General features: G+C 37.2%; 1 protein-coding gene across 7 annotated transcripts in view; it reads right to left on the bottom strand.

Annotated features, from left to right (window-relative positions):
• The window catches only part of LOC134212608 (protein Atossa), a 256,321-nt gene that overhangs the window by 6,437 nt on the left and 222,368 nt on the right, over positions 1 to 27,516 (bottom strand). For all 7 annotated transcript variants that reach the window (XM_062690611.1, XM_062690613.1, XM_062690617.1 and 4 more), the window contains 2 exons: positions 8,887 to 9,669; positions 8,688 to 8,824 (listed from right to left, as the gene is read on the bottom strand). In XM_062690611.1, coding sequence (XP_062546595.1) covers positions 8,688 to 8,824; positions 8,887 to 9,669 — 920 coding nt within the window. The remainder of the gene's footprint in view (positions 1 to 8,687; positions 8,825 to 8,886; positions 9,670 to 27,516) is intronic.

The raw sequence follows: 27,516 nt of genomic DNA, 5'->3' as shown, positions 1-27,516 counted from the left end.
TCCTAGAAACGAAGCGGCCATTTATCTTCTCTTCTCGGCATTGCAGATGCATTGGATTGTACCTCCACATTTGGAGTCCTGGATGTCATACGAGATATAGACGACGGTGTAATCCAATCGTCATCAGTGGTCACATCCTGATTGGAGCTGGCTTCCTTCTTCTGTGGCAGGTTCAACCAGTCATTGCAAGTGCGATGGGTTTCTGGTATATTGCTTTCCATTATCATTTTCTACTAGAACGCTGTTACCTATATTGGAACGTACCGTAGCTGATTCCGAATGGAACAAAGACATTTTGTTCGGAAGTATAATATTCTGCATCAATATTCGGTAGTAGGGATGCAAGTCAGAATATGCAATTCTGTTTTTAGTATCATGTTGTATTTTAGCACCGTGCTTGTTAACCCAATCATGAACTCTAGTTTCGTCGTCTCCAATGTACAAGCACAATGTCAGCTAAGGTATCCAGTCCCTAGACTTCTTATCAAATAGAACCTCGACAAGAGATCTCCCCGTTCCGGGATGCTGAATTAAAGAGTATGCGTAATTTGGGCCTTCTTGGTCGTTTTTTTTTCAATCAGATTTATTGATCTCAGCGATTCGAAGATTTTTTTTAGAATCGACCTGTTTTGCGCTCTTTGACTCCATTAGCCTGGGGCCAGTACGGAGTAGTATGCTTGAACTGGCTACCAAGTTGTTTGCAGAATTCTCCCATTTTCTTACTTGTAAAAATTCTCGTATTGTCGGAAACCAGGGGCCTGTAGCATAATCGAAATTGTACTAATAATATTAGTAGAGTAGCTTGTAACTTGTATTTTTCTGTTGCATAATGAATCTACAAGTATGAATTTACAAGACTAATATTACAAGTAAACCGCACTAATAATATTAGTGGAATTTACAAGTAACTGTTGCATAAAGAAAATACAAGTAGAAACTATTAGCGTTGGCTTGTAGTTTCTTTTACAAGTATGAATGGTGCTGTAATTTAATTTACAAGTAGCTTTTATTTTATTATTTTAGCTGTGCAAAGTAATTATGTATAGTTTAATTGTTTTTAACGACTTAACAGAGAAAGAAACTATTATTCTAGTTGCTTCAAATTAACATATAATGAAATACATACTGGGCACTAAGAATAAATTTCTCGTTCCCATATAACACTGAGAATTATGAAAATTGTCAAATGACTTTGCATATAGTAGAAGTAATATAAGTGCTGACATCAAGTATTCAAATGGTGGAGCGCTAAACTGCTGGTGGACGCATTAGTGTCCCATGTGACTTTTTTTGTCAATTTTGAGATTATGTCGCCAAACATCCTAAATTAATAAGGATTTTCAGAATATGAGATAAAAAAAGCAGTTTGTTTTGAAAATTGTTGAAAAAATTTAGAGCCGATTTGTCACATTTTGAAAAGTGGTCGCATATCTGTCACATTAAAAAAATGGACGCATATTTGTCCCACTAAATCATTTCTGATAATAAATAACGACAATCATAATAATATCAATTATATTCTGCATCGTAAGAACTTCATATATGTAGGATTCAGAAGTTATTTATAAATCACGCTTGGGAAGGCTCATAAACCACACAATTTCAAAGGATAATGAGATAGATGAATAACGAGAAATTTGTTAGAATCTATTTCTCATTCGAATGCTGAAAATGTGTTAAGTCAATATATTGAAGGATCTGAGGCTCACTAAATAAATTTACATAGTTTATGCATAACCACTGATAATTTAAAATGTTCGTACTTGGATCAGTCTCGTCTATCAATCATATAACAGTTAAGATCAGTGTGTTTTTTCTGCAACTAAATATTTTTTTTGAGAAAATCAAACTTAACCATAATACTATTCAGTCATTTCATTTGATGAATCGTGTGATGTAGTAGTCGTTGTAGGAAGATCAACAAAAAACGATTTTTCTTCATCAGTTACGATAGGTAGAACAACCGCTAAAAGAGAAGCCTTCCTGGTCTTATCAATGCCACGTGGTGACTTTTGCCACAGTACATTAGCTTCGATGGAGAAATTGGAGAAATTCGCACGTTCGACTATCTTGAGCTGTTTTTTTGAAAACAGTCTGCAGTATTTGAACTCGTCACTGCTAATGTCTTGAGAGTATCCAAGTTCAAGCCGGCCTTTCTCAAAGACAACTTTTCGCATTATGTCAATGTACGGACGAGGCTTACAAGAGTTGGTGTACTGGGAAACGTTCAACTTGGTTTGCAAAAAGTATGTTACATGCATATCGAGTGTCTCAACATTTTTCTTAGCATTTGCAACCGTTCGTGGCCCATTTTTGTTTCAACTGCAGCATGAAACGAATCAGCGGCCATACATGTATGCCCCGGCTCAAAATACTTGAAAATTATTTGCCCAGTCTGATCGGCGATGCTATTCACGAAAAGGATGATGTGTTGGAAAAGATTCCAGTTTTTGTTCTGCGATGAACAGTTGTCCAGCCAAAACGTTATTTTCTTCAGGTGAGCATACTTCTCAATAATTTTGGCAAAACAACTGAGCATGTCATTGGCATTGCGACCTCTGATTGCCTCGGACCAAACACACGCCGACACAAAGGGTTTCGTTAAAAACCAACAACCAAGATGATGCTTTTAAATCCGTCTAGCCGAGGAAGTTGTATAACCTAAAAACAAATAGTTGTAAACCGTGACAAGTGACTTGTTATACATAATACGAACAAGATCGAGAACGTTACCCAGGACCATGCGAACCCCGAAAGGTTAATAAACATTGCAGTATTGATATATACAAAACTTACTTTTGTAGATCAACTGACAGTACGATCTCGTCAGGTGTTGTAAATTCACCATCTACATGATTCCGTGATTCAGTGTATCGCTTTTGATGCAGTGAGTGTTCCATACATATATTGCATTCCGCAAACATAAAACATAAACACGCGAAATGTCAGACGTAACAACAAACACTGTACCTCAGTGGGACTGTTATGCGTCCATTTTCCGAAATCTCAAAGAAATTCGCCGCATAAGCGTCCCAGTACATATTTTGATCGAATAAATATTGGAATATTCAAAACTTCGGGGAAATTTTTTTCGGGCTGCATAGAAAATAGTACCAATTTATCAATAGTTGTGACTTGAACTGTTTTTGGTGCATGAATAGTAAGATAAATGCGAAACAAAATTTTGAACTTTAAATGCGTTTTTCTTAATTCCCCAATTTGTAACATGGGACACTTATGCGTCCACCGGCAGTAAAGATCATTAGCAATTATGCAGTACACAGAAACCCAAAACTACTCATAAGTGGGTTGTTTTAGCTTAAATCCGCACTTTGGACCAATAACCCTATTTTGAGTAAAATGAGTTTCCTAATACTTAGTAGTTTAACTTAATCCACTTAAAACATATTAACCAAAGCTGAGTTTGGTTTACCCAAAGTTGACTTTATTCATCTCAAAATTGAGAATATATTAATTTACTGAAATTTGTATTATTGTATTATTATACTAAACAATCTTGTTTAAGACCATACATATTGCATTATGTTTGACAACAATCATGGGAAAGAAAGGAAAAACGGGAAAATTACCTAAATTCTGAGTAGAATTTATTACGATATTTTCATCAGCAAGGATTTTGAACTAAAGAGAGATCGTCCAAATTTCATAATCGAATTAGAAGCAAAATCTAAACCCGCATAAGTCTTACACAGTCGTAAATTAAACCCTCTTCAAAAACCCACAACAAACAAGTCTAGCGGGATTCGATTTATCATGGAGGATACGTTTGCGTAACTTACAAATCGCCTTAATTAAAACTTAAGTCAATCCTAAAGATCACGTGAAAACGACTCCAGTGTGCATTACATTGGTTTGGTTAAAAATACCAATACCACGAAGCCGGCTTAAACCGCGGAATCAATAAATTTACAGAGAGTGTTCCGTGCATACCTATCGAAGTCAAAATATATATTCTATCCACAAATTTGCAAACAAACGTAAACAAATCGTTTACCTTCTCATTGACAGTGAACTGTCGGATGAATTTTGACAGGTAAATGAACCTGACGGACTTGTAATTTCAGCCTTACTAATAATACAAGTACTTATATTATTAGTTGGCAAAAGATTATTATGCGACGCAAATTACAAGTACTTGTAATTTGTTGACTTGTAACTTGTAACTTGTAGCTAATATTATTAGTCTGATTATGCTACAGGGCCCAGAACTGCTGGAATTCTCAACCTCAAAAAGTCCTTCAAAGCCTCTCGATGATGTGATCAGAAGTAATGCTTTACATCACCCCGTTACCCGATAGCGACTGTACAGAATCATCTACCACAAGAATAGATTGATGGTTAAGGTCCTATCCTTAATCTTCCACCATTCGTTCCAGACTTTGCTCCTCAGGTACTGTTTCGTCTGTTTGATTGCGTGATGGCCGATGTGTCAACTTCAGCATGCGCTCTCATAGACCTTCAGAAATAACGATTCTAGTTCCTATCATCAGCACGTCATTTAAACTGCCAAGCTTTTCTTTAGATGGAAGGTGTCCCTGAGAATCTCGTCTGCCGTCAGTGCTGTTGGTTTAGCTGATTCCAGAGTCGCCTACAAAATGGAATCTCTGATATCATCGTACGTCGACATTTTTGAAGCTCCGGCAACCTTCGCAGAAACGTGTACGATTGTATAACGATACGACTGCGGTCGTAAAGCCCATCATTCGATGCGGGGACATGGTTTGCAAGATGTAACAGATCACACGTTTCTCTCCATCTCCTCACCTGGAGCAAAACTAATCTAAACGAACAGGCATATCGGCATTGGCTATTGGATTTGTTCCGTTGGGCGGAGAGTAGTAACCGAAATTCCAGGGTCCGATGATTCACGTTTAATCCTTTCGAAAGCTTCAAAGTGCTTCTTTTTACATTTGAATATTTCTTCCTTTTTCAAGAGTTCTTAAAGAGTTGCAGTCAGAGTTGAAAGTTTCGTAGCTTCTTAATTCCTACACCGTTTCTGGATGCCTGATGGATTGGATTGCATTTTCTTGCGTTGGGCTGATTCCTTGATCCTATTCAGAACAGCCGATAGTCCACACTCTTTCCGAATACAAGTATATCATCAATAAAAGGCTTCATATTTTGGTTGCCGGCCACGACTCTCTCGATGACACTCTGGAACAACTCCGAAATGCAGGTTAAATAAAGGTTGTTTAGATCGAGAATCATCAGAAAGATCAATCCGATGGAACGTTTTGTTCGTTTTTTTCCGCGCAGTTGTGTAGATGTGGAATTATGTTTTAATGGCATCACACATTACGCATATCGATGCAAAGATGCACTTCGTTTCCCGTTTCGGTCGCACAGCCAGTCTGGAAATCCAAGGCAAATCGCGCAGTGCTATTTCTATGATGTCCTTTTTCAGTAGCTTCCTTAACCTACTTTCGACCTCTTTTGGGCTAAATTAGAGTAGCGCACTACTCGCGAAGTTAGGTTTAACGTATGGATTGCGAGAAAAATCCAACATCGATAGTCCCCCATTCCGGAATTCAACTTGACTAGCGATATTTCACTTGAGCCACTTTCACCAACTGGTAGCAAAAGAATAGAACCTCCATATTAGAGCTTGGTAATCATATTTTATTGATTGTAACTATCAATACCAAATGATTTTATACTGTCAAACTTTGTCTCAAATGTAGGGTTTGAATCCAAAGGAGAATGAAAGAAATTCTCACTTATCATATTTATTTGCCTGGAATTCAATGGGATTGTATAAACTCGTCTTATGACAGGTGAAAACATTCCACTAAAAAGCTCAAAATAATTTTCTTATCATATTTATTTGTATAAACTCTTGATAGATAGCATATATACCGTGAAAGACGTTTTTCGGTAGCAGTTACGATAATGAACTGATTCGGGGGGCTACAACCCATGATAAATTTCTTTTAATAAGCCCCAATTGCGGGGAGGGCCGGTTCTGACGATGCATTCCAACTTGTTTTATACAGCTGTGCGAAAAAAATATGGTCCCCAACATAAATTGAGCGAGAACAAAGCGTTTTATTAACCCCCCTCGGTGGGGGGCGCATACCCGAATCAGTTTTTTCCAACTTGCATACAAGTGCGATAGTTTTGTTTTCATGGCTTGTTATGATTCGAAGAGATTTTTGCCTCTCTTCTATCATCGTTCGTTATCTATTAAGAGCCATTTCTGCAAACCCTGCTCAAATGCCAAACACGCATAGTTAAAACTGTCTCAAATTTCGAACACTTTGATTCAAATTCCTATTCTAAATCTTTAAGTTATCTTATTTTTTCCTCTAGTCAAGTACGAGAAACTGAAGACGACCTTACTGTTGAGGTCGAAATACGTATCTGTCAAGGTACAATTAAGTGGTGGCATTAAAGGGGATTGTACAAACTCGTCATAAGACATTCCACTAAAAAGCTCAAAATAATTTTCTTAAAAAAAGTTACCTATCTTAAGTATTGTTAGACAATTATAATGTCCTTGGGCTGTACGCCTTCCTAGTTCTCATACATTTTGTTTATTTATGCAATAATAACGAAATGTTTTAGCCACATCGTCATGTAACGAGTGTTCTGAATATGAATCTGTTCGGGATTTGAGTTAAAACGGTACGATCTCTCAGGACCGATGTCCACGTAGTTTGATTACTCCACTTCTACCCTTTGGCTCTGCAGGAATCAGGAATGATCACGTATCCTCGCTGATAACGTTTATTCCACCCACCTTGCAGGCAACCCGATCGTCTTTATCTGGACTCATAGCAAAGACATAATTGATGCTTTCCTCTTCACTGGAAATTTCGTCAGATACTTCCTCGCTTCCGTTTTTTTACTGTTCTTGCTCCGACGGTTCTTCTCAGCTTTCTTCGACTTCGAATTCTTCCTCTTGGTTTTGCAGCATATTTTGAAATGGTCAACAATATTACACTTTTCGCACTTTTGTCGCATACGGAACCCTCATTGTCGTTAACATAATGACCACTGTGACCACAGCGGAAATATTCTCCCTTCGAGCTCGAAATCCGATTAATTTCGTCATATTGTACCATACTTTTACGATGCTAAGCATTTGTCTCGTGACAATTCCAGAATTTTCGGTTTTAAGCACTTCTAGAACTGATCATTTCGATTTCCTCGTACAAAAAAGCCATATTTTAAATGATGAAAAAAATATCAAATTCCCTCAAATTCTACAGTACCATAATATGCAGAGTAATCATTAGCCCTTCCTCTATCTAACCCAGGGAGAAATGGATCCCATTTCCCCGCAATCAAAAGCACACGCATTAGAAAATGGTGGATTTTTTAAAACAAAGAATTTTATCTCTGCAATCCACCAATGTATTTATTTGGTTATGTAGCCAAAACGTACATTTTTTATGCTCTAAAACTTTATTAATTAATTATAATCTTTATTAAAGAGGTTTTAGCCCAAGGCTAGTTCACCTCCGGACACCCTAAAACTTTGTAGAAGACGTCATTTCGATAAAAATTAAAACTGAAAAGTTTCAAAATAAATACTGCCGTTATACGCATAACTGTCCCATGTATATAGAAAATCCCAGCAAACATGGGACAAATATGCGTATGACGGCAGAATATTGATTTGTTAGGACCATAACATTCACCCCTATTCTTGTTTACGGACGAATGAAACTTTCGAACGAATGCAGTTCGTTCGAATCGTTTCCCCATTTGATTTTGCTGGCGTAAATGAGAATGCGCTTCAGCTTTCGTTCGAAAGCGCGTTCGTACGTAAACAAGAATAAGAGTGATTATTAGTTAGGATCATTAGTGTTTCAACATTAAATAAAGAACAACTTTCTCGAACATTATACAATGCTAAAATTTGAAATACAGAAATCAAATTGTATATCAAAATGTAGTGCGTCCACCCTATTGCAACAAACATCAAAAACCCTTAAATTATAAGCTTTGACTTTGCTTAAGACACTCTCTTGCTAAAATGTCATTCTAATTTCCCGGCGTGGCCCATCGTGCACTGTTTGCGTAAGCGACAAGCGTTATTTGGGTTTGCCAACATTTTCTCTATGAGCTCGTCAGAGTTACCCTCTTCGAACAGCTGCTCCTTGATATTTTTATCAAGCCGATTGCCGTAATCACAGATTTCCCTGCTCGCTTAGTCGCTTAGCAAATTTCTCTATTGACTCGTCAGAAGCCTGCTCAAGATTTCCGAATATATGTCGCTCGTGGGCAGACATTTCAGCGTCAGAAAGAAGTCGTCTAGGGGATTATGCGATTCTGCATACAGGTCTGATCTAGCTGAAACTACTAGTTCAGCATCTCCTTTGAGGTTGAAGAATATGTCCTGGACGTCACTAGGAATGCGAAACTGACGACATGTCAGTTGGATTGAACCTCGGCAAGTTGGAACTTCTCCGGGTTTCCATTGTCTTTCGACGAATTTAACCGTTACCCGCAGTATATACGCGCAAAAATACAAACCAGGCAAGGTAGCGTGCATTCATTTAACATTAAATGAAATTTGGATGAGTGAACTTTGACATCAAGATATCAAGAGATGTAGCTTGTTGTCTGAATAGGCTGTTATTTGTACTTTTAATTTATGAGGTTTTCATTTAACTGCGAATATATAAATGTATTATATGTAATCAATGATTGAGACTTACTTAAGTTTTAGTTTCAAAATCCATTGCTCTAAAAGAATGGCGTGATTTTCCGGTCCAAGATATACTTCTATGCAAATTGCTTCTCCACAAGTAAGAATTGACGACAGTTGTTTGAAATAGGCCTGCCAACGTAGACACTACAAAAGAATTATGGGTATTAAACTACCACAAAAACAAAAAACAATATTAAGACACTTACGAATTCGTTCCTATAACTGCAACTATGTTCCGTTTCATCGTTGGGATCCGCTTTTATCACGCCGATTTTCTTTAGGAACTGTTCACAATGGGGTCCTTCACGGGCACGCTGCTTGTTACAACCCGGTGCCGTAAACGAGCTTCCCATACCAGCGTCTGATTTCTTCCTGTTAACATTGGAAGAAAAATTGATAAACGACGACGCGGCTGCTGGCGGTACCTTGATCGGCGAAACGGCCCCCAAGAGCTTCATTTTTTCGAAACCACTGTAGATATGGTCGCGACCCCAAGCCTTAGCGCTGGTCAGCAACGACGTTGTCTCACTAGGGTGCGAATCCCTCATGAACGTCTCGACTCCATATCCAGAGTATCTATCCCTGTCATCGCTACGGCGACCCATTCCGGATGAACTGGCCACCTCAACGGTTACCATATTTTCAACATCCTTGCTCGAACCGGGACAGGCACGAATTTGCTGCAGTTTCAGATTGATCCTCTGAGCCGTATCTGACATGCACGATTGGGGTCGCTCGTTGACAAGCAATTCAGCCTCCGACTGGAGTGTTTCCGCTACGTTGTAGTTGTCTACCGACCGAAACCCACCATCTTCGTCCGAAGATCCTCCTCCACCTCCGCCTCCCGTCCCTCCAGCCGTTGAGCTATCGCCCGAACGTGCTGAGCTCTCATCAAGGATCGCTGGTCGGCCCTCGAGTACGATCGACGCAATGCCGATCGACACCGGGATGGCCGGGTGTTTTGCTGAGATGTAACTACCGCTGTGCATCTGGAATGGAAAAGAAAACTGCAGTTAGATTTACTGCTAAATATTTTAGGACATGTCCTTTTGCTTGGGTTCCCTTACAGCAGTTTATTTCATCAATATACTAATAGAAAGCAGATGGTTTAAGGTCATGGTCAAGAGTCTAAATAATTTTTGAACAAACTTTAAACAATTACATTAATTGATCATTTATACTGGCATACTTGCACCTGGCAAGGCGCTGGATTGAGCTACTAGACAATTTGATGAGGCATCATCATGCTACTATGGAAAGAAAATAGCAAACTATTACCTGGAGGCAGCCCAGCCGCCCACTAATGAAACAATAAGCACGATTTTCCCTATCTTATAGTGGCGGCTCGCCTCCCAATCCACCATACGTGCAACGTTGAACTCCAACTCACACATGTAAACGGAAAACGAACGACCATATCATCATAACTATCATCATTCTCCTGTGCCAAAGTGGCCGAGGCGATATGGGAACCGCGCCGTGCTGTTGCTGGCAATCCGCGATGTCGTCGTCGGCAGCGACGGCGACATTTTCACTTTCATATCCAACTGGAGGTTGTGGAGTGTAGCAATGTGAAGATAAAATATCACATCATGTTGCAGAAGCACCCTACCAACTCGACTCTAGCTCCGCTCTCTTTTTACTCAAGTCATAAAATTACCTCACACCGAAGCGCTGAAAAGTAGGTCACTCAAAATTCTGGTTCAAAGGGATGGACATAAATGGCAATGGGGGATTGAATAGTACTAACAGTAGTGGTGAATAGTAAATGTGTCACATGTTAGTCCTTTGTCACTCCGAATAGAACGAAAATACCAAGATGTGACAACATGGGTTTTGGTTTTCAAGTTTATGCAATAACATCTATTGGTAAATTGATGTTGTATGATGAACAAGTTTGCAAAACGGGTTTTTTTTTCTACTGTATAATTATAATGAAAACATATTGATTTTAAATTTAATTTTCTGGTACATATCACTCATTGTACACAGCACAGAGAACAGACGTTCATCTTCATTCGCGTGCTTGTGTAAAAATTTTACTGGTCATTTTAAAGTATGTCGTTATGCCCCCGTTGCGCGGTGCTAGTGTGCTGATAAATATGGTTAAAATTTGCCGTGTTTTACTTTTTAGCGCTAGTGTTCATTCTGAATTGCTCCTAGGCTCGCTCCTAGGTGGCAGCACTACATTGTTTATGAAGTGTATGCCAGCGCCATCACTTAGTGAAATTGAGTTTTTATGTCGGGCAGCCTGCGTTGGCGGCGCTGAGGTGCGATTTGAATCTTTACACACGTTTTTAACGAAATTTTGTTCGAGCATCCATGTCTGTTCTCTGTGTACACAGTATGTATGTATAAGTATGCATAAGGAAAGTTCAATCCCGTACTAATAACCGTCAAATTTCTTCACACAGAAAAAATAAAGAACCTAAAAAAAAAGTTTAAAGAAATCAACTTTGAGTACGAAGTTCAAATTTTTAACTCTAAGGTAAGTAGTTTTCTCACTCCCTCTCATGAATGAGCGGATTTGAGTGAAAGGAACCATACGCGGTTCTATGCGTATCATGCATTTTTTTAAATATCATCTTTCTGATTCTTCTTTTAATGCAATATTAATTCACCAATAGATTTTGTTGCATAAACTTGAAAACGAAAACCCACTTGTGTTGTCACATCTTGGTACATATTTATTCGCTTGCATCGTCAAACAGTTTGACCAACATTGACTGCGCTTCTTGTTTAGAATCCACCATGTTCCACAAACAGCGGCACGAACACTCAATTTATTCGAACAACAATATCAAGCATATCTACAACAGTGTTTGTATTTGAAGGGCTGAAAAGTTTTGAGCATAACGGAGCCGTATTCAAGTTATTGCATTAAATAATTCAAGAATTTTGATAGAAAAAAAAACATACACCTAAGATTTTTGGACACAATGCACAATATGAGCTAAGCTTTCCATCGATGTATTAATATTCAAAATCGGTGGTTGGGAACCAAGCGGAAAATAGTTTTCAAAAAGAAATCCAAGATGGCGCCCGAATTCAATATGGCTGTCTCTATTCTTATTATTGCAAATTAAGGATATACTCTCCCTCTTTCCAACGATATACTGATCTCCATGATCGATTGAGAAATGTTGGAGTTATGACAGCTTTGGTTACTCAAGAATTGACAAAAATCGAGGGGTCCATTAATATGATTTCGTGTATAACTAACAGGTTCATCTTTCTGAAGAATTTGACTCGGATCCTTAAGGTCACTCCTGACAGAATCCAAGTTTCAAAGTGCTCGCGTTTTCGGGGGCACATCACTGATACGGAAGCATACGCTCAACTGTCATTTTTATTTTTTCATGCTAGCTGCGATGCAGCAAAGCTAAATCAACAAAAATGACAGTTGTACACCGCCTCCGTATCGAGTGGTGTGCCCCCGAAAACGCGAGCACTTTGAAATTTGGATTCTGTCAGGAGTGAACTCAATATACTCGCCGAAGGCTTTCGAATGAATATAAATTTAGGCATTTTTAAGAACTTCGTGCAAATAGTGGCCTGGTCTCAGCGAGAATTACTTAGCACAGGATGGAGGATGGATGCCGAAAATTCCGTTCGTTAGAATATAGTCTATGAGCAAGAGAATGTACATCGTACATGAAGCCATATGAATGGTGAACTTTTGAAATTCTAAGAAAGAAAGAATATTCAATTTGAATGAAACAGCGGTACGAACAGAGTCATTGTTTTGGAAGGTTCAGGTCAAAATTTAACGCCTAGTATTCAGGCTCTAACCAAAATTACGTTGAGGATGGGGTCGTACACAAATTACGTAAGCATATTTTCCGGGTTTTTCGAACCCCCCTCCCCCTCATGTAAGATTTTTCCCATACAAATTATTTTTTGTTTATATGGAGCGTAAGAAATTGACAAACCCCCCTCCCCCCATAAGTGCTTACGTAATTAGTGTACGACCAAAGGTAGAAAATTCCGATAAGGAATCGTATCTGTCCTTATATGTGGTCAGGGTTCCCATTATGCCAGATATATCTGGCACTGACAGACTGCCAGACTTTTTGGTAGCAAAAAGAGAAAAAGAGAAACCATAAAAATGCCAGACTTTTCAAATTTCAGACAGATTTTTTGTGACCAGAATCGACTATGAGTCTATGAGTCACAGAAAGTCACAGATGATCAGCTAATACATATGTGCTGTTCGGGATGCTACAGCAAAAACAGTTCTACACAGTACATAGACAAGTAAAAAATGACCGCAACTTCAACTCGCTTTCAAAAACACATTTTTAAAATAATTTCAATATTTTAAAAATAAGTTGTGAAGGTTCCGCAGATGTTGTTCCGGACTGCAGTTTAGCCATGCTTATTCACAGATATCGGTTTTAAAGAAACAAAAATTAAAGGGCCTAATTCAGGCGAAATTTCTTACGTTTAGAGTCCTGGAAATGCTTACATCGTTCTGTAATAATAATCCCAATAATATGTAATCATTGTCCATTTCCATGGCTTATCACATTTCTTGGTTATTCAACAATCTGGTGTCCTTCTGGAAGATCCGAAACATCATTAAACTCATTTTGATGGACCTGAGTGGCCACCGGAGGTCCTTCGGGATATTCAAAGCATCCGTAAAAGTAGATAGTTTGTCAAACTCATCCGTCTCTGAATAACAAATGATTGATGTGGCCCATTCTCACGAATCTGAGTGGAGATGATGATGAAGATCCGGAACCTCCGTAAAAGTGGTGAATTCTTGATACTCATCTTTCGCAGTTTTGTTGAAATCTTTCCATTACAAGCAACAAATGATTGTCTTAACCCCTTCGCATAGATTTGTAACGCTCCGGAAGATCAAAATCCTCTGTTATGGCCGATTCATAAAAATTATGACGGCACTAATTTTTTTGTTACAAAAATTCAATTATTAACTATGTTTATCAAAACTATTTTTGGAATATCTGTGGGCTTAGCATTTTTAATCTGAATACTTTTTAATTCGAGCCACGTTTATTAATCGAATTAATTAAAAATGCTTTTAACGTCATTTAGAGTTACTTAGAAATTCAAATTTAAAACGAACCCTGTTTTGAATTAAGTCAAGTAACTTGACTTGACTCAATAATTATTTATATTTTATTTATAATTTTAAAAACATTCAGAGCTTAGATTTCATTCAATTCAATCTGAATTTTCTTCTTTCTATTTTTACGGATATAGAATTGTTTCGATGAATATACTAGGCAGAAGCAGACCTTCTTTTAGAAGAATGATTTTTGATAAACATAGAGCAAAAGCAAACATATAGTCAAACAGATAATTTTTTGATATATGTAAAATATTTAAATCATATTTTTAGTTAGAATCACTCAATTAAAAAAATGATAAAGACAAATTTCTTCGCCAGATTTTGCCAGATTTGTAAGATGCAGCATGCCAGACTTTTCTTAAAAAGTAGTGGCAACCCTGTATGTGGTACCTAATGCTACTGGGCAGCTAGCATCAATGTTCATGTTGAATATATCTTCAATGGTAATTGAAACAAACGAAAAATCAGCCAACTATGGTATTTTTAGTATTTTGAAGTTGGAAGAAAACAACATTTTAAGCATTTATTTGCAATACTTAATAATGAATAATAGTATGAATTTGTGTGAAAAATGATGCTTGGTATTAGCATCTTCAAGAAATCAAATGTTTTTCGGGTGATTGGAAATAGAAACACAAATGAACGGAATTAGGAATAATGCCATTTCAGATGATTGGAATTACTATTGGAACCTAAGTCTATGAATGCATCCCAACATATTTTATTTTCTATTGTATATAGAAAATGTCACTATGTAACGAAATTGCAGCTTCAAAATACTAAACAGTTATTTGTTAGAGTTTTTAGACATAGAGCATTGTCTTAGGTGAACGGAATAAAGGCACAGCACGGTAATGCTCCTGTGCTTCTCACAAGAACTAAAAATGGAACTTACATAAAACCAGCAGTTAAGTTGTATGTTGATTTAAACAAGACTTTTACTATTAGTTAATAAATAGTAGTTTGTGCACATGGATTGGCCACTAAATAAATCTCGAGTAAATCTTTTCGATTTGCATCCAGAAAGATTAAATCATAGGCTGTTTCGAAATGCTATGCTATTTGTATATAATGAGGCTAACACGATGATACTTTTATGCCCAGGGAAGTCGAGAAAATTTCCAACCCGAAAGTTTCCTAGACCAGGCCGGAAATCGAACCCAGCCACCTTCAGCATGGTCTTGCTTTGTAGCCGCGCCTCTTATCGCACGGCTAAGGAAGGCCTCCATGGCTGAATAGATATATTTTTTTTATTTTTTATTCGACATGGTCTTCTTCTTATTCAATGGCTCTACATTTCAACTGGAACTTCGCCTACTTTTCTGACTAGCATTTCCTCAGTTATTAATATTGAAAGTTTTTCTATGCCCGTAATTGCATGAGTTATGTCTTGTGTGGCAAGCACAATGAATACACTATGTCCAGGGTGTCGAGAAGGTTTCCAATCCGACCGAGAATTGAACTCGCTATCTCCGGATTGACAATCCTACGCCTTTGCTCGCAAGGCTACTTAAGACCCCTATATTCGACATGATACTTAATTTTATATCCTTTTTTTTGCTTTTTGCTGAAGAAATAGAGTAAAATAATTATACTTCTGAAAGCAATTTTTCAAATATACTTATTAAAGTGAATTTAAAAAATCAGTTCATCCTTTGGATTACGTAAAACAAGGTTATACATTGTTTTCCATTTCCTGGAAATTTTATGGAGATCGGTTGAAATACTAATTTTTGGCGAGTAGTTCTAAGTGATGCAATTCAACTGTGGGCAGGGAACCCTTTCACTATAGGATTTCAAGTGGTCATTAATCGAAAATGTCATGTCTTCCGAATTATTTTAAAATATTTTCTCCATTGTCAATACTCTAATTAAGAGAAATTCTGAATTTGAAGTCTCTAGGTGCACTAGTTCCAAAGATATAAGGTGGCAAAGTCAGAAATGGGTAAAAAAGTTAGCAAATTTTCTGAAAAATATTTTATTTTCAACTATTTATTGAAATATTTTTAAATGTTTTTCTTCAATGTTAATACATCATTACAAAGGTTATTGTATAAGCTTTTAAATGGTGTGCAAAAACTAATGGTTACACTGTGAAAAAAATTGAAAAAAATGCGGAAGCAATATTTTTTTCCAAAACGACGCTATTTTCAACTTTGATAGTGAAGAACTTTTTTTCCTCAGGAATCCCCGGGTTCTTTTATGATACACATCAAGGACAAAGCTTCGACTAAAATGTCCTGAAAGAATTTCTTGCCAGTATTTGCAATTAACAGAGTTAAGTCACTCTGATTTTTTTTCATTTGTTTTTTACCGTGTTTTGCCTCTCTCGTACTCCAAGGTTAATGCTCATTCCAAAAACGAATGTTTGATAGAAGGCCCGGAGACCCTAGTGGTATATATCAACTAACTCAGCGCGAAGAATTGAGGTGATGTCTGTATGTGTGTGCATGCGCGTCTGTATGTATGTGCGCAAAAGAACGCAATCGCCATTTAGACACTTATTTGTGTCCGATTTTCTCGCAACAAGTTTCATTCGACGGGAAATCTAGTCCCATCGTTTCCTATTGAAAATGGGTCAGACTGAACTATGCGCTCAAAGGGTATGGTCAAAATACATTTATTGGTAATAACTTCGACTTTATTTATAACCATTTGAGCTCATTTAATTAACTTTTCAAAGGAGTAATGAATAAAACCCCCAATGCAATGCAGCACAACGGTAACGGAAGGATTTAACAGTTCGCTCATATATTTCCTGTCAAATTTTACTGTTTCCGTCGCCATTCCGCTGAAATGCGTTTGGGGCTTGAGTGGTTTGAGTCATTCTCTAAACCTAATTTTCTGAGCTATTCATTAGCTACTGATGGAGAACTAAATATGAGATTTCATAATATGTAAATATTTATAAATCTCCTGGAATCAATAATTCCTGACATGTTTATTGCAAAAGTAAAGACGAACAATATCTTAGTTAGAACGGAGCGTATGAAATTCCTGCTAGTGTTCATGAATGTCTGGCTAATGGTAGGGAAATATTTATTCACTCATCTACACTTTGAGGTTCACTGGCTGAACAACCAGCGGAAAGTCAATATAAACAGTTGAAGAAATTTAGAACTCATAATGCAAGAAAATGATCAAGAGAGGCAAATGTTGACATTTTCCTTCGTGCCTTACATGAATCAGATCCATTTTAAGCTCGATTTGGATAACGAGGAGACGTTGGAAAAAATTTTCACTTAGTTATTCTTATGCCATGCGTAATTTTGTAATATTTGAAGATTTTCAAAAGTTCTTTATCTTCTAATACTTTAGATGAATTTATCTCATCTTCCATCGTTGATGGAATTGAAGAAAATATCATTGAAGACTTAAACCTTGACACAGAAAAAGAATGATGCTGTATATAACTTGTAGAAATCATGAAAACAAATCAAAAGTAATTCAAATAGTGTTGTTATTTAAATTAAAAGAATTTTGCTTTTCGGAAGAATGGAGCATTCTTACATTCCACAATGAATGTCCACATTTTTTGAGAATATATTAATCTCATTTTTTGAATAACTTGTACACGTAAAAATGTCATGGGATTGCGATTTCTAATTTGCTAATAACTTTTTTCAAAAGTTATTTTCAATTCTGATTATTTGATTAACATTTAATGCTTTATGATCCTTCAGATCCTAGTACTTTGTCAAACAAATTGTTCTAAATACAAATTGTGAGGCATGAGAGTGAGAACAAAAAAATATCACGGAATGTCATGAAATTAATGTCATTTAACATGATCGCCGCCATAATGTCCATAAATTGCTGAACTTAGTTTTTGTACAGCCCGCCCCTTCCTTCTCCTCCTTAAGAAAACGCACGAAATTTCAACTTCCCAAATAGGTTTGCTTTGTCACGTTAATCGAACCTATGAAAAAATAATTACGTAATTCATAGACGATCCCCAAAGGGGGGTTGGAAATTGTATATTCATGCTATTTCGACCATACACAGCTAAAACTAAGTGGAAAATCACTTTAAAAGTCCAATTTTATTTTGACTGCTCGCTTGTATGGGGATCCCCATAGTGCCTTTACCAATCGACTCAGCTCGACGAACTGATATGATAACTGTGTGTGCGTGTGTAGGTGTGTGTGTGTTTTCTTCTACCCGCACAGCATTACCAATTAACATTGACGAAACAGCTTTTACTCCCGGAAAATGCATGTAACGAAGATAAACATCTTAGGGGTGATTCAAATATGACGTCCACTACTTTTTGAGATTTCTAGACTTCCTCTGTCACGCTTTTTTGTATACCTTACCTAGTATAGACGAATCCAAGTAAAAGTAATAAGGTGACACACGACGGTTCTACAGCACAGCGTAGGAAGATAATTTTAAATGGCTTTTAATAAATTCTAGACAATTTGTAGTTTATTAAAATCTGATTGATGTACGATACGGAAAACGTTCTGAATTGCATATTTGGAAGCCTGTCTCATTCTTTTTTATATTTTTCCTAAAAATGTGTCTATCATACAGTTCGGAACTTTTTCCGTATGATACATCAATCCAATTCTTACCTCTTTAATAAAGATAATAATAATAATAAATCAATCTGATTTTAATTACATTTTATCTAGAATTTATTATAAGCATTTTAAAATTATCTTCTTATGCTGTGCTGTATGATCTGTCAAAATTTGAACGACCCCTTATTTTCTCTTATGTCGGGCAAAAATGTGCAGTTGAGAGTTAGGGTCCTATCGTATTTTGTTTAGCACGAAAAACGATCGCGCCATCATCGGAATATTGTGTTTTGCTTTGTGCGGTCGGTAAGACAATTCATTAGTGCGCGTTCGATTGTGTTTTTGTTTAACTTTGATTAAACTACACGCTACACCCGTAAGCCGGATTTACCAAAACGAACACTGCTATACTACCTACCCTATGTATTAAACATCCCAGTGATTTCTCGTGAAAGTGCTCTCATCAAAGTGAGAATCATGTCCACATTTTCCTTTTCATATTATATTCCTTAATTGACCTGCATTCAGACACGGCCGGCCCTGGTATTGCTTGATTTTTGGTCACAAGTTTTTACACATTGAAGATCTAAAGTCCCAAGTCCTAAACATTATCTGTTTGTTCTCTGTGTAATATAGCTGAATTGGCAATAACGGAGTAGCAACCATGCTCATACTACACCACCGGGAAAATACATTAAGTGAAAAGGCCAAACCCATTCCAGTTCCCTCATACAAGCATAATGGGTGAATATGAAGCAGGCTAAACATATTTCTAAATCTGAATCTGGTTGGATGAATCATACGCTGGGGATCGCATAGCTAAACGTTCGCCTTATAAGTGGACGGTCATAGGTTCGATTCCCAGCCCCTCCACTGAGCCCTTGTCAGACGCCGGAGGTGAAACCTTAAAAGTGGCGTCAACTCGTCGAGCTGAGTCGATTGGTATATAACACTATGGGTCTCCGAGCCTTCTATATAAAGTTTGGTTTTGGAGTGATCGTATATCCTTTACGTTTACTTAATATACGAGAAAGGCAAAAATCGTACACTGTTTTGAAATCCATGAACAGAACAGGTGAGTCTGCAAGTTGTATTCCTAGAATTTATCATGGATCATCCGCAGACTAAACATCCGTGTCGGTCTGGACTGTGCCAAAGCGTTATGACCTGCCCTAAATGTCTATATGTCTATATGTCGGTTTTCTTTATTCATTTTAATTGTTTTATACCGTTTCAACAAAAATCCTGAACTGGTGAAAGTTTAAATTTCAGGGTGCTAAAACGCCAGTGTTCGGAATATGAGTCATGTTCGGAGTTTGAGCCAAAACGGTATAACCGCCAAAAATGATTAGGATAACAGAGTCGATTGATATAAAACTAAAGGGCCTCAGAGCCTTCTATCAAAAGTTTTATAAATCTAATGTAACATTGTAAAGCACCCATACAGAGATCCATGTACGCAGACACAAACATTATATCATTGCGATGAACTGAAAGAATGGTATAAAAACTCGACCTTGAATAATCCAGTAAAATTTGTTTTTTTGAATGACATTTCTTCAACACATCTTTACATTATGCGTACGAGAAAAATACCGAGAAAATTGTTTTTGTTCGGCAATATAAAAAACATAGAAGCCCAAGATGGAAAAGTTTCATATCTCGCGCTTAGTTTCATAAGGGCGTAACTGTATTGATCGATTTCTCTTAATCGATTTTATATTTTGTTAATAACTCAATTGTTTCAAAAGCTACAACCGTGGTTATTGATACTGGTGCAAGATACAATCATCCTTTATCACACCAAACCATTAAAACATCGACAAGCTAGCGCAATTCGGTACAATAATAAAAAGAAAACATCGACGAAGAGAAATCGATCAATGCAGTTACGCCCCTATGAAACTAAGCGCGAGATATGTCCTGGAAACCCTTTTTCCTCACGTACTGTGTATAGGTCATTGCGCGCGGCAAACCTAACCTCACTATTTTGACAGGTACTGGTCCTGTTGTTTACGTTTCGGACTTAGATTTTTTTTTTATCTAAATTAAATCTGCATATTTCACGATGTTGAAGACATTCTGCACATTCCGCATTCAAATATTGGTAATTATCGATAAGTTTAGGTAATTATCGATCAGAAAATCCGAAGAATGATAGAAGTATCTCAAAATTAAAATAAAGTCGTCTGTTAACAACAGGACCAGTACCTGTCAAAAGTCGTGCGTGACGTCACTGTGCAATGGAGTATAGGCTAATACATACATTATTGTGGTTAAAGAGGTCAAGTAAACTTTTCGCAAAACTTATGCTTGTTCGTGACCCAAATAATGCAATTTGGTAAAGAGATACTTGGCGCGTGTTTCGCATTAAGCCTGTACAATCGACGACTGCAGCTCAATGCAGTCGGGTATGGGGGAGACTTGCACCAATACAGCAGCTGCACCAAGTCAAGTCGTTGCATATTAACTGAACGCTGCTGGCTGGTGACAGGCAGGCTAGGCCATCGCTCTCAGTCCGTTCTCATTGAATGTAAACTAGACTTCGTACCAGTGCCTACGGATGGCTCTTGCTTTCGTAGACTGGATCTATACATACTTGAATGCTCGACATTGGCATGTGGTACGAAGTGGAAAATGAAAAATGAAAATCAGAGTGAGAGCAAGCTATTCTTAGAAAGCGATTAGAATCGAAAAGTGTGACAGTACTCAGGCATAGAAAAGAATCGATAACGGATAAGAGAGCGGGAGGCGATGAAATACCGTACTTTGGAGGCAAATCGATCAATTGAACGAAGTTGTTAAAAAAATGCAATGCAGCATTATCAAATTTTTATAAAACCGGTTACAATTATTTCTATTTGTGAATAATAGACTCTATTGTTCTAATATTATACCAAGTGAGTTGCGTATTGTTATTCCAATAGACGCACAATAGATTCTATTAGGGGCTATATACTACGTAGACAGGTTTAGGGCAGTTTTCGATACCCTCCTCCCCCAGCTGCCCACGGTTATATGAATATTCAATACATTATTTGAACCGTCGGCATTTCCGCCCCCTATATTGTCCACGTGATATCTAGACAGCCCCTTACCAATAAAATGTTGGCAATAGAATGATAATAAAAGAAAAAAATCGGCTTTTTATTGTAAAGATACATAACAACCCCAATTTTCTATTGTAAAAATGCCATTTACAATAAGCTCTATCGTGGGATTCTATTGTGAGCCACAATAGAGTTTGTTGTATTAAGGCCGATACAAATATTTAAAATCCATTTTGTCTCCCCCCCCCCTCGGATTGTTTTTTTGCCAAAAAATAATATTTTGAGGGGCAACAAAATAAAATTCGGATAATTTTGAGGATTTTCAAAACATTCTTTAACAAATCCGACGAGTTTTAATGTTTATTTTTATTATCCCCCCTTGACCTTTCGGAGACTAGTAGGACAAAAAGTCAATTAATTATTTGTAACGGCCTAATTACCATTCATTTGGGACCTTATCCGTGCGGTAAGATGCGTGGTTACAAAGCAAGACCATGCTGAAGGTGAATGGGTTCGATTTCCGGTCCGGTCTAGGAAATTTTAAAGTTGGAAATTGTCACGACTTCCCTGGGCAAAAAAGTATCATCGTGTTGGTCTCATGATATACAAATGTAAAAATGGTAACTTGGTTTAGAAACCTCGCAGTTAATAACTGTGGAAGCGCTCAACGAAGCTGCGAGGCGGCAATGTCCCAGTAGGGGATGGAAAGCAAATAAGAAGAAGAAGACCATTCATTTCACGTACTGTTACGATTGTTTCTATAGTAATTCTTTTGCGATTTTTATTAGGGATGCCTGTTGCTAGTGATCATCAGGAGATATTTTTATCTCAGTTGAGCCATCTAACCGAGGCATAATAGATAATAGGTTTCATTACAAGGCTAAGGGATAGAACTGCCAAATAAACGTCTGAAATTCCTATTTTACTGATTTAATACGACTTTTTTTAGCTTAACCATATTGAAGGTGCCTAGGTTCGATTCCAGTTGAAAATTCTAACTTATCTTGGAATCCACGCACTTAATTTGCAAGAATATCCAATATGCAAAAAAACGTCAATACACTTTTTTTTAACAATGTAGACCACAAAAACCCTGCAACGATTCAAACGGATAATTTCACTAATGCATGATTTTAGGAAGATGAGTTCGATATGTTCAACACGTGCTTGATTTTAATCGTCCATGACCTTTGAGTTTCCACAATACTGCAAGACTGCCATGTCTCACTTGAGAATGTAATGTCATTAAAGAAAGAATAAGAAGAACTCTTGGAAGAACTTCTAAAAATGGATTATTTAATTTTTTTATAGTTTTGCCTTTCTCGTATACTAAGTATACGGTAAAGGCTATATGATCGCTCCAAAAACAAACTTTTTATAGAAGGCCCGGAGACCCATGGTGTTATATACCGATCGACTCAGCTCGACGAATTGAGATGATGTCTGTGTATGTGTGTGTGTGTGTGTGTGTGTGTGTGTTTGTGTGTGTGTGTGTGTGTGTGTGTGTGTGTGTGTGTGTGTGTGTGTGTGTGTGTGTGTGTGTGTGTGTGTGTGTCCCGCCCAAAAAAAAAATGTCACTCATTTTTAAGGTACTTATCCTCAACCGATTTACTCGCAATAAGTTGCATTCGACGCAGGATACTCTACCATTGTTTCCTTTTGAAAATTGGTCCGATCGGACAATGGGCTCGGAAGTTATGGCCAAAATACCACCTTTTTATATAAAAGTTTAGTAGAAAAATGTCACTAATTTTTCAGGCACTTATCCTCAACCGATTTATTCGCAACAAGTCGCATTCGACGCAGAATACTCCCCTTTTGTTTCCTAAAGAAAATTGGCCAGATCGGACTATGGGCTCGGAAGTTATGGCCAAAATACTATTTTTATAATGCACGAGAAAGGCACCATCACCGCTAGGTGGATTAATCAGGGTTTTTTAATTATTATGTTCATGAAAAATATGTGGTTAGAGAATAAACCAAACCTGATTTATTTTTGCAAGTTTCCGCTTCTTGTTTGGTCGCTCTTTCCAGCATGTTTTACTAAACAGGAAATGCTTCCAAAACTGCTGAATTTATTAGCATTCCTTTCTCCCAGCCGCTTCTAAGCGCAGAACCCCAGTTGAATTAGGATTCGCGATAAAAACTGGTGGAAAGATGTGAAACAAAGTAAAATAAACAATCTAATCCGGAAACAACGATAAGGAGAGATGAGGGTAAAACAGTCAGGTTCAGTAGAAACGGCCACCGGTGTTAGTCGAATCCAGCTTGTCGCTTCAAAATCAGTTGATAAAGTACTCGAGACAAGTGTGAGATATAAACTGACCATACACACACGTCAATTTTTCTAATAGTATCCATTGAACTAGACTTTGCAGTGAAATTATTGCCTTTCAATACTGTGTTGTACGAAAAAGGCACGAACATATTTTCTTCTCAAGAAACCAATAAGCACTATATTTCGCCAAATCGGTCATATAGTGCTACTTTAATGCTTATAAGTTTTAAAATAGCAGTATAGTGGCCTTATATCACCATTTGGCGTAATATAGTGCTAATGGGTTGTTATCAATATTTTATTTATTAATTATACTTTTTGTTTGCTCTGGCTATCCAGAAGATGCTCCCTGACAAATCATAATTCAAGCATGATGTTACCACAAACCGTTCGTGACGTCAAATACCCGGATGAGCAGCTGAAATACCTCAAACCTAAATCCTCTGAGTTTTGCAAAATTAAAAGAACAGTGAAATCAATATCTTAAAAACGATCAAAACCAATACACTAATTTACAAAAAGTAATCAACAAATACCATTGAGTCCTAATGTTTTCTTATTGTCAATAAGGCCGTTACAAATATTTAATTAACTTTTTCTCCTACTGGTCTCCGAAAGGTCAAGGGGGGGGGGGTAATAAAGAATAAACATTAAAATGAATAAAATAAAAAAACTCCTCGGATTTGTTAAAGAATGTTTTGAAAATCCTCAAAATTATCCGAATTTTATTTTGTTGCCCCCTTAAAATATTTTTTTTCGACAAAGAAAATCCGAGGGGGGTAGACAAAATAGTTCTTAAATATTTGTATCGGCCTAAATTGCAATTCATTATTAGAAAAAAATGTATATTCATTGTAAGTCCGTACTACCCTCAGTTCCCATTGATCATTTTGTTTGCACCACAATTCTCCAAGTTGTTTACTGGATCCAAGAGGAACCAGTCTGGGGAACTACATCATACCTACTTTTCTTTTATGTTGGTTGCAACAACAAAATAGATGGGTTACTTCGTTGCTTTCCACTCTGATTATCTTCATTCTCACTTTTCTTCAATTTCTAGCCTACCTCAACTGATTATAAAAAAGAAAAAGCACTACAGGTAAGCGTGTTGATTTATTGAAATTGATTTTTTTTATTGGATTCTTTCTCAATTTTGCTGTTTGAAAAGTGAGTATCTCACTCGCGATCAAGTTGAATGATAATAGATAATATATAATAATAAATTGATCCAAGTGAGACGCAACGCTTTGTGAGACGAAATAGCTGGTTTCAGTAATATTTTTATAATTTTGAGAGGGGATTGAGAATGGTTCAATTTTGTGTTACGCAATTTGCAAATAAATCTTTATCACCGATTCAGATTGTTCAGATTACGAGGTTTCTACGTTATATAATATTGAATGAAAATAACATGAGTAACGTAAGTATCAAGCACCCGTTTATCATGTTATAAAGCTCGTAATCTCAACAGGCTAAGTGATATATTTGCCTTTCTCGTACAACAAAGTTGTACCGAAAGGCCATCATTTCACTCCGAAAACAAATTTTTTATAAAAGGCTCGTAGACCCATAGTGCTATATAGCCGAACTAGGAAAATGTCTGTCTGTCCGTGAATATGTGTGTACGTGTGTGCACAAAAGATAAACAAAGTTGTAACCAACTTTTCATATAGTTTTCATTTCTCGCAACAAGTTGCATTCGAAAGGAGATAAAGTTTTGTAGGTCGCTATTGCATTTGATAACGATCGGTCATTGCGTTATAAATAAAGGGGGGTTTCCTCTTTCTATTCTTATTTTTATCCCTTATTCCAATGTAAAGTATAATAATGTATATGTATATGTAAAGTAAAGTATACACTTAGGATTACTTCAACAATAAACTTCTGATAGAAAGCTGGAAGTACGAAGAATTCAGGTGATGTCTGTATGTGTGTACAAAAAAGTAATCCACCTTTTTGCTTTTTGGAATAATATGCTCGATATGAGTAGCGAGGTTTTAAGGTCAAGTTACAATCTTGCATTCGTACATCATGTGGCTTCTTCTTCTTCTTCTTCTTCTTCGTTGGCACTACATTCCCCTCTGGGACATTGCCACCTCGCAGCTTAGTGTTCATTAAGCACTACCACAGTTATTAACCGCGAGGTTTCTAAGCCAAGTTACCATTTCTGCATTCGTATATCATGAGGCTAGCACGATGATACTTTTATGCCCAGGGAAGTCGAGACAATTTCCAAGCCGAAAATTATCTAGACCGGCACCGGGAATCGAACCCAGCCACCCTCAGCATGGTCTTGCTTTGTTGCCGCGCATCTTACCGCACGACTAAGGGGGGCCCCAACATCATGTGGCTAAACACTCTAATGTCCGAGAACTCGAGAAAATTTCCAACCGGAACATTTCCTTGACAGAACCGGGAGCCAGTAGCCAGCTTCATCATGCTTTGCAGCCGCGCATATTACTGCTGGACTATGGACGGTCCCCTGCATATGTACAACGTAAATTGACTATACGTAAACGTTATGTGTCGAGTTAACAGATTTATTTTCAAGCATTTTTCAAATCTTCGCATGATGAGCAATGTGATTGTGAATACATAATATATTTCTCAAGTAAGGTTTTCCTCGTTTTTCTTCACTCCCTTCCTCGTAGTGTATGGAGCATATTTTATTGTTATAGCAGTTTGCGGACATTACTCGTATACCTCGTTTCACTTTTGTTTATGATACCTTCCCCTGGCATTGTAATTCGACGCGACTAGCACGGTGAGGTAAGTAAGTGGAAATGCACATAGTATCAGCAAAGCGGTTATTGTTGCATTCAGTACTGATTGCTGAGACTGAGCTGTTGCAAACTATGCATGCAACTTACTGACCGAGTAACGGGAATCTGTACGAGGTGTGTAAGGTAGGGCCATCACGTAGGTACGGTAGGCATTTTATGGGTTTCAGCTGGAAGAGGAAACGCTATTAAATTAACACAGTTCACTTTAACGATAGGCGCGGGACTGTTACGACATGTGGAACTGAAACCAATTGATAGGGTAGGGGGACAGGTTTACAAGAAAGTGAATGGGATTATGTTGTGTTGCCATAAAAGGTCGAAGAACCTACATTTCGCAAAGGGGTTGATCCCTAAAAAACTAAAAAAAAATCTAAATGACATATCTGATTTTATAAACAAAGTTTTTAGCGTCAATTTTCCGAATATTATTATTATTACGAATATTATTATTATTATACGGTAATACGGTACGTCTATACAGATATTTAAATCGCTATTTAGGAGTGTGAAAAACAAAATTTAATCATTGTGGTTTCTTATTGTTAAGATGGAAAGTGATTTTCATAAGATACTAGATAGCTGGCCCGTTGACTTCCGTCTCGCCCAAAATTAATTAGTCAGCAGATTTTTTTTGTATTCACTATTTAAGTTTTGATGATGCTCTGCGATTCGATTTCATTTGACCCTTCTAGAGTGGGGTATTCTATTTTGAAAATGTGTCTACTTTTTCCGTAAAATTTACCAACTCATAGTATGTACCTACATACATTACATTGAATAGCTACAAAGGGAACCTCATTTCATATTTATATATAAGAAGATAAGTTGCCATTCACAAAGTACGTCACGCTTTTAGGAGAGGGGATTCGAGAAGCGTGACTATTTTTACATTTTTAGAGAAATTATACAAAAAGCGTAACGAACAAGGGAAGTCGAGTCAAGTACAAGACACTGAAGACGGCCTTACTGTTGAGGTCGAAATACGTATCTATCAGGATACAATTAAGTGGTGGAATTCAATGGGATTGTTCAAACTCCTCTTATGACAGGTGAAGGGAAGGTGGTTGAAAATTTACATTTTTATGCGCGACGTACTTTATG

Source organism: Armigeres subalbatus, chromosome 2, assembly GCF_024139115.2.
Source record: "Armigeres subalbatus isolate Guangzhou_Male chromosome 2, GZ_Asu_2, whole genome shotgun sequence".
Classification (NCBI taxonomy): Eukaryota; Metazoa; Arthropoda; class Insecta; order Diptera; family Culicidae; genus Armigeres; species Armigeres subalbatus.
This window is presented reverse-complemented; position numbering and strand designations above follow the sequence as displayed.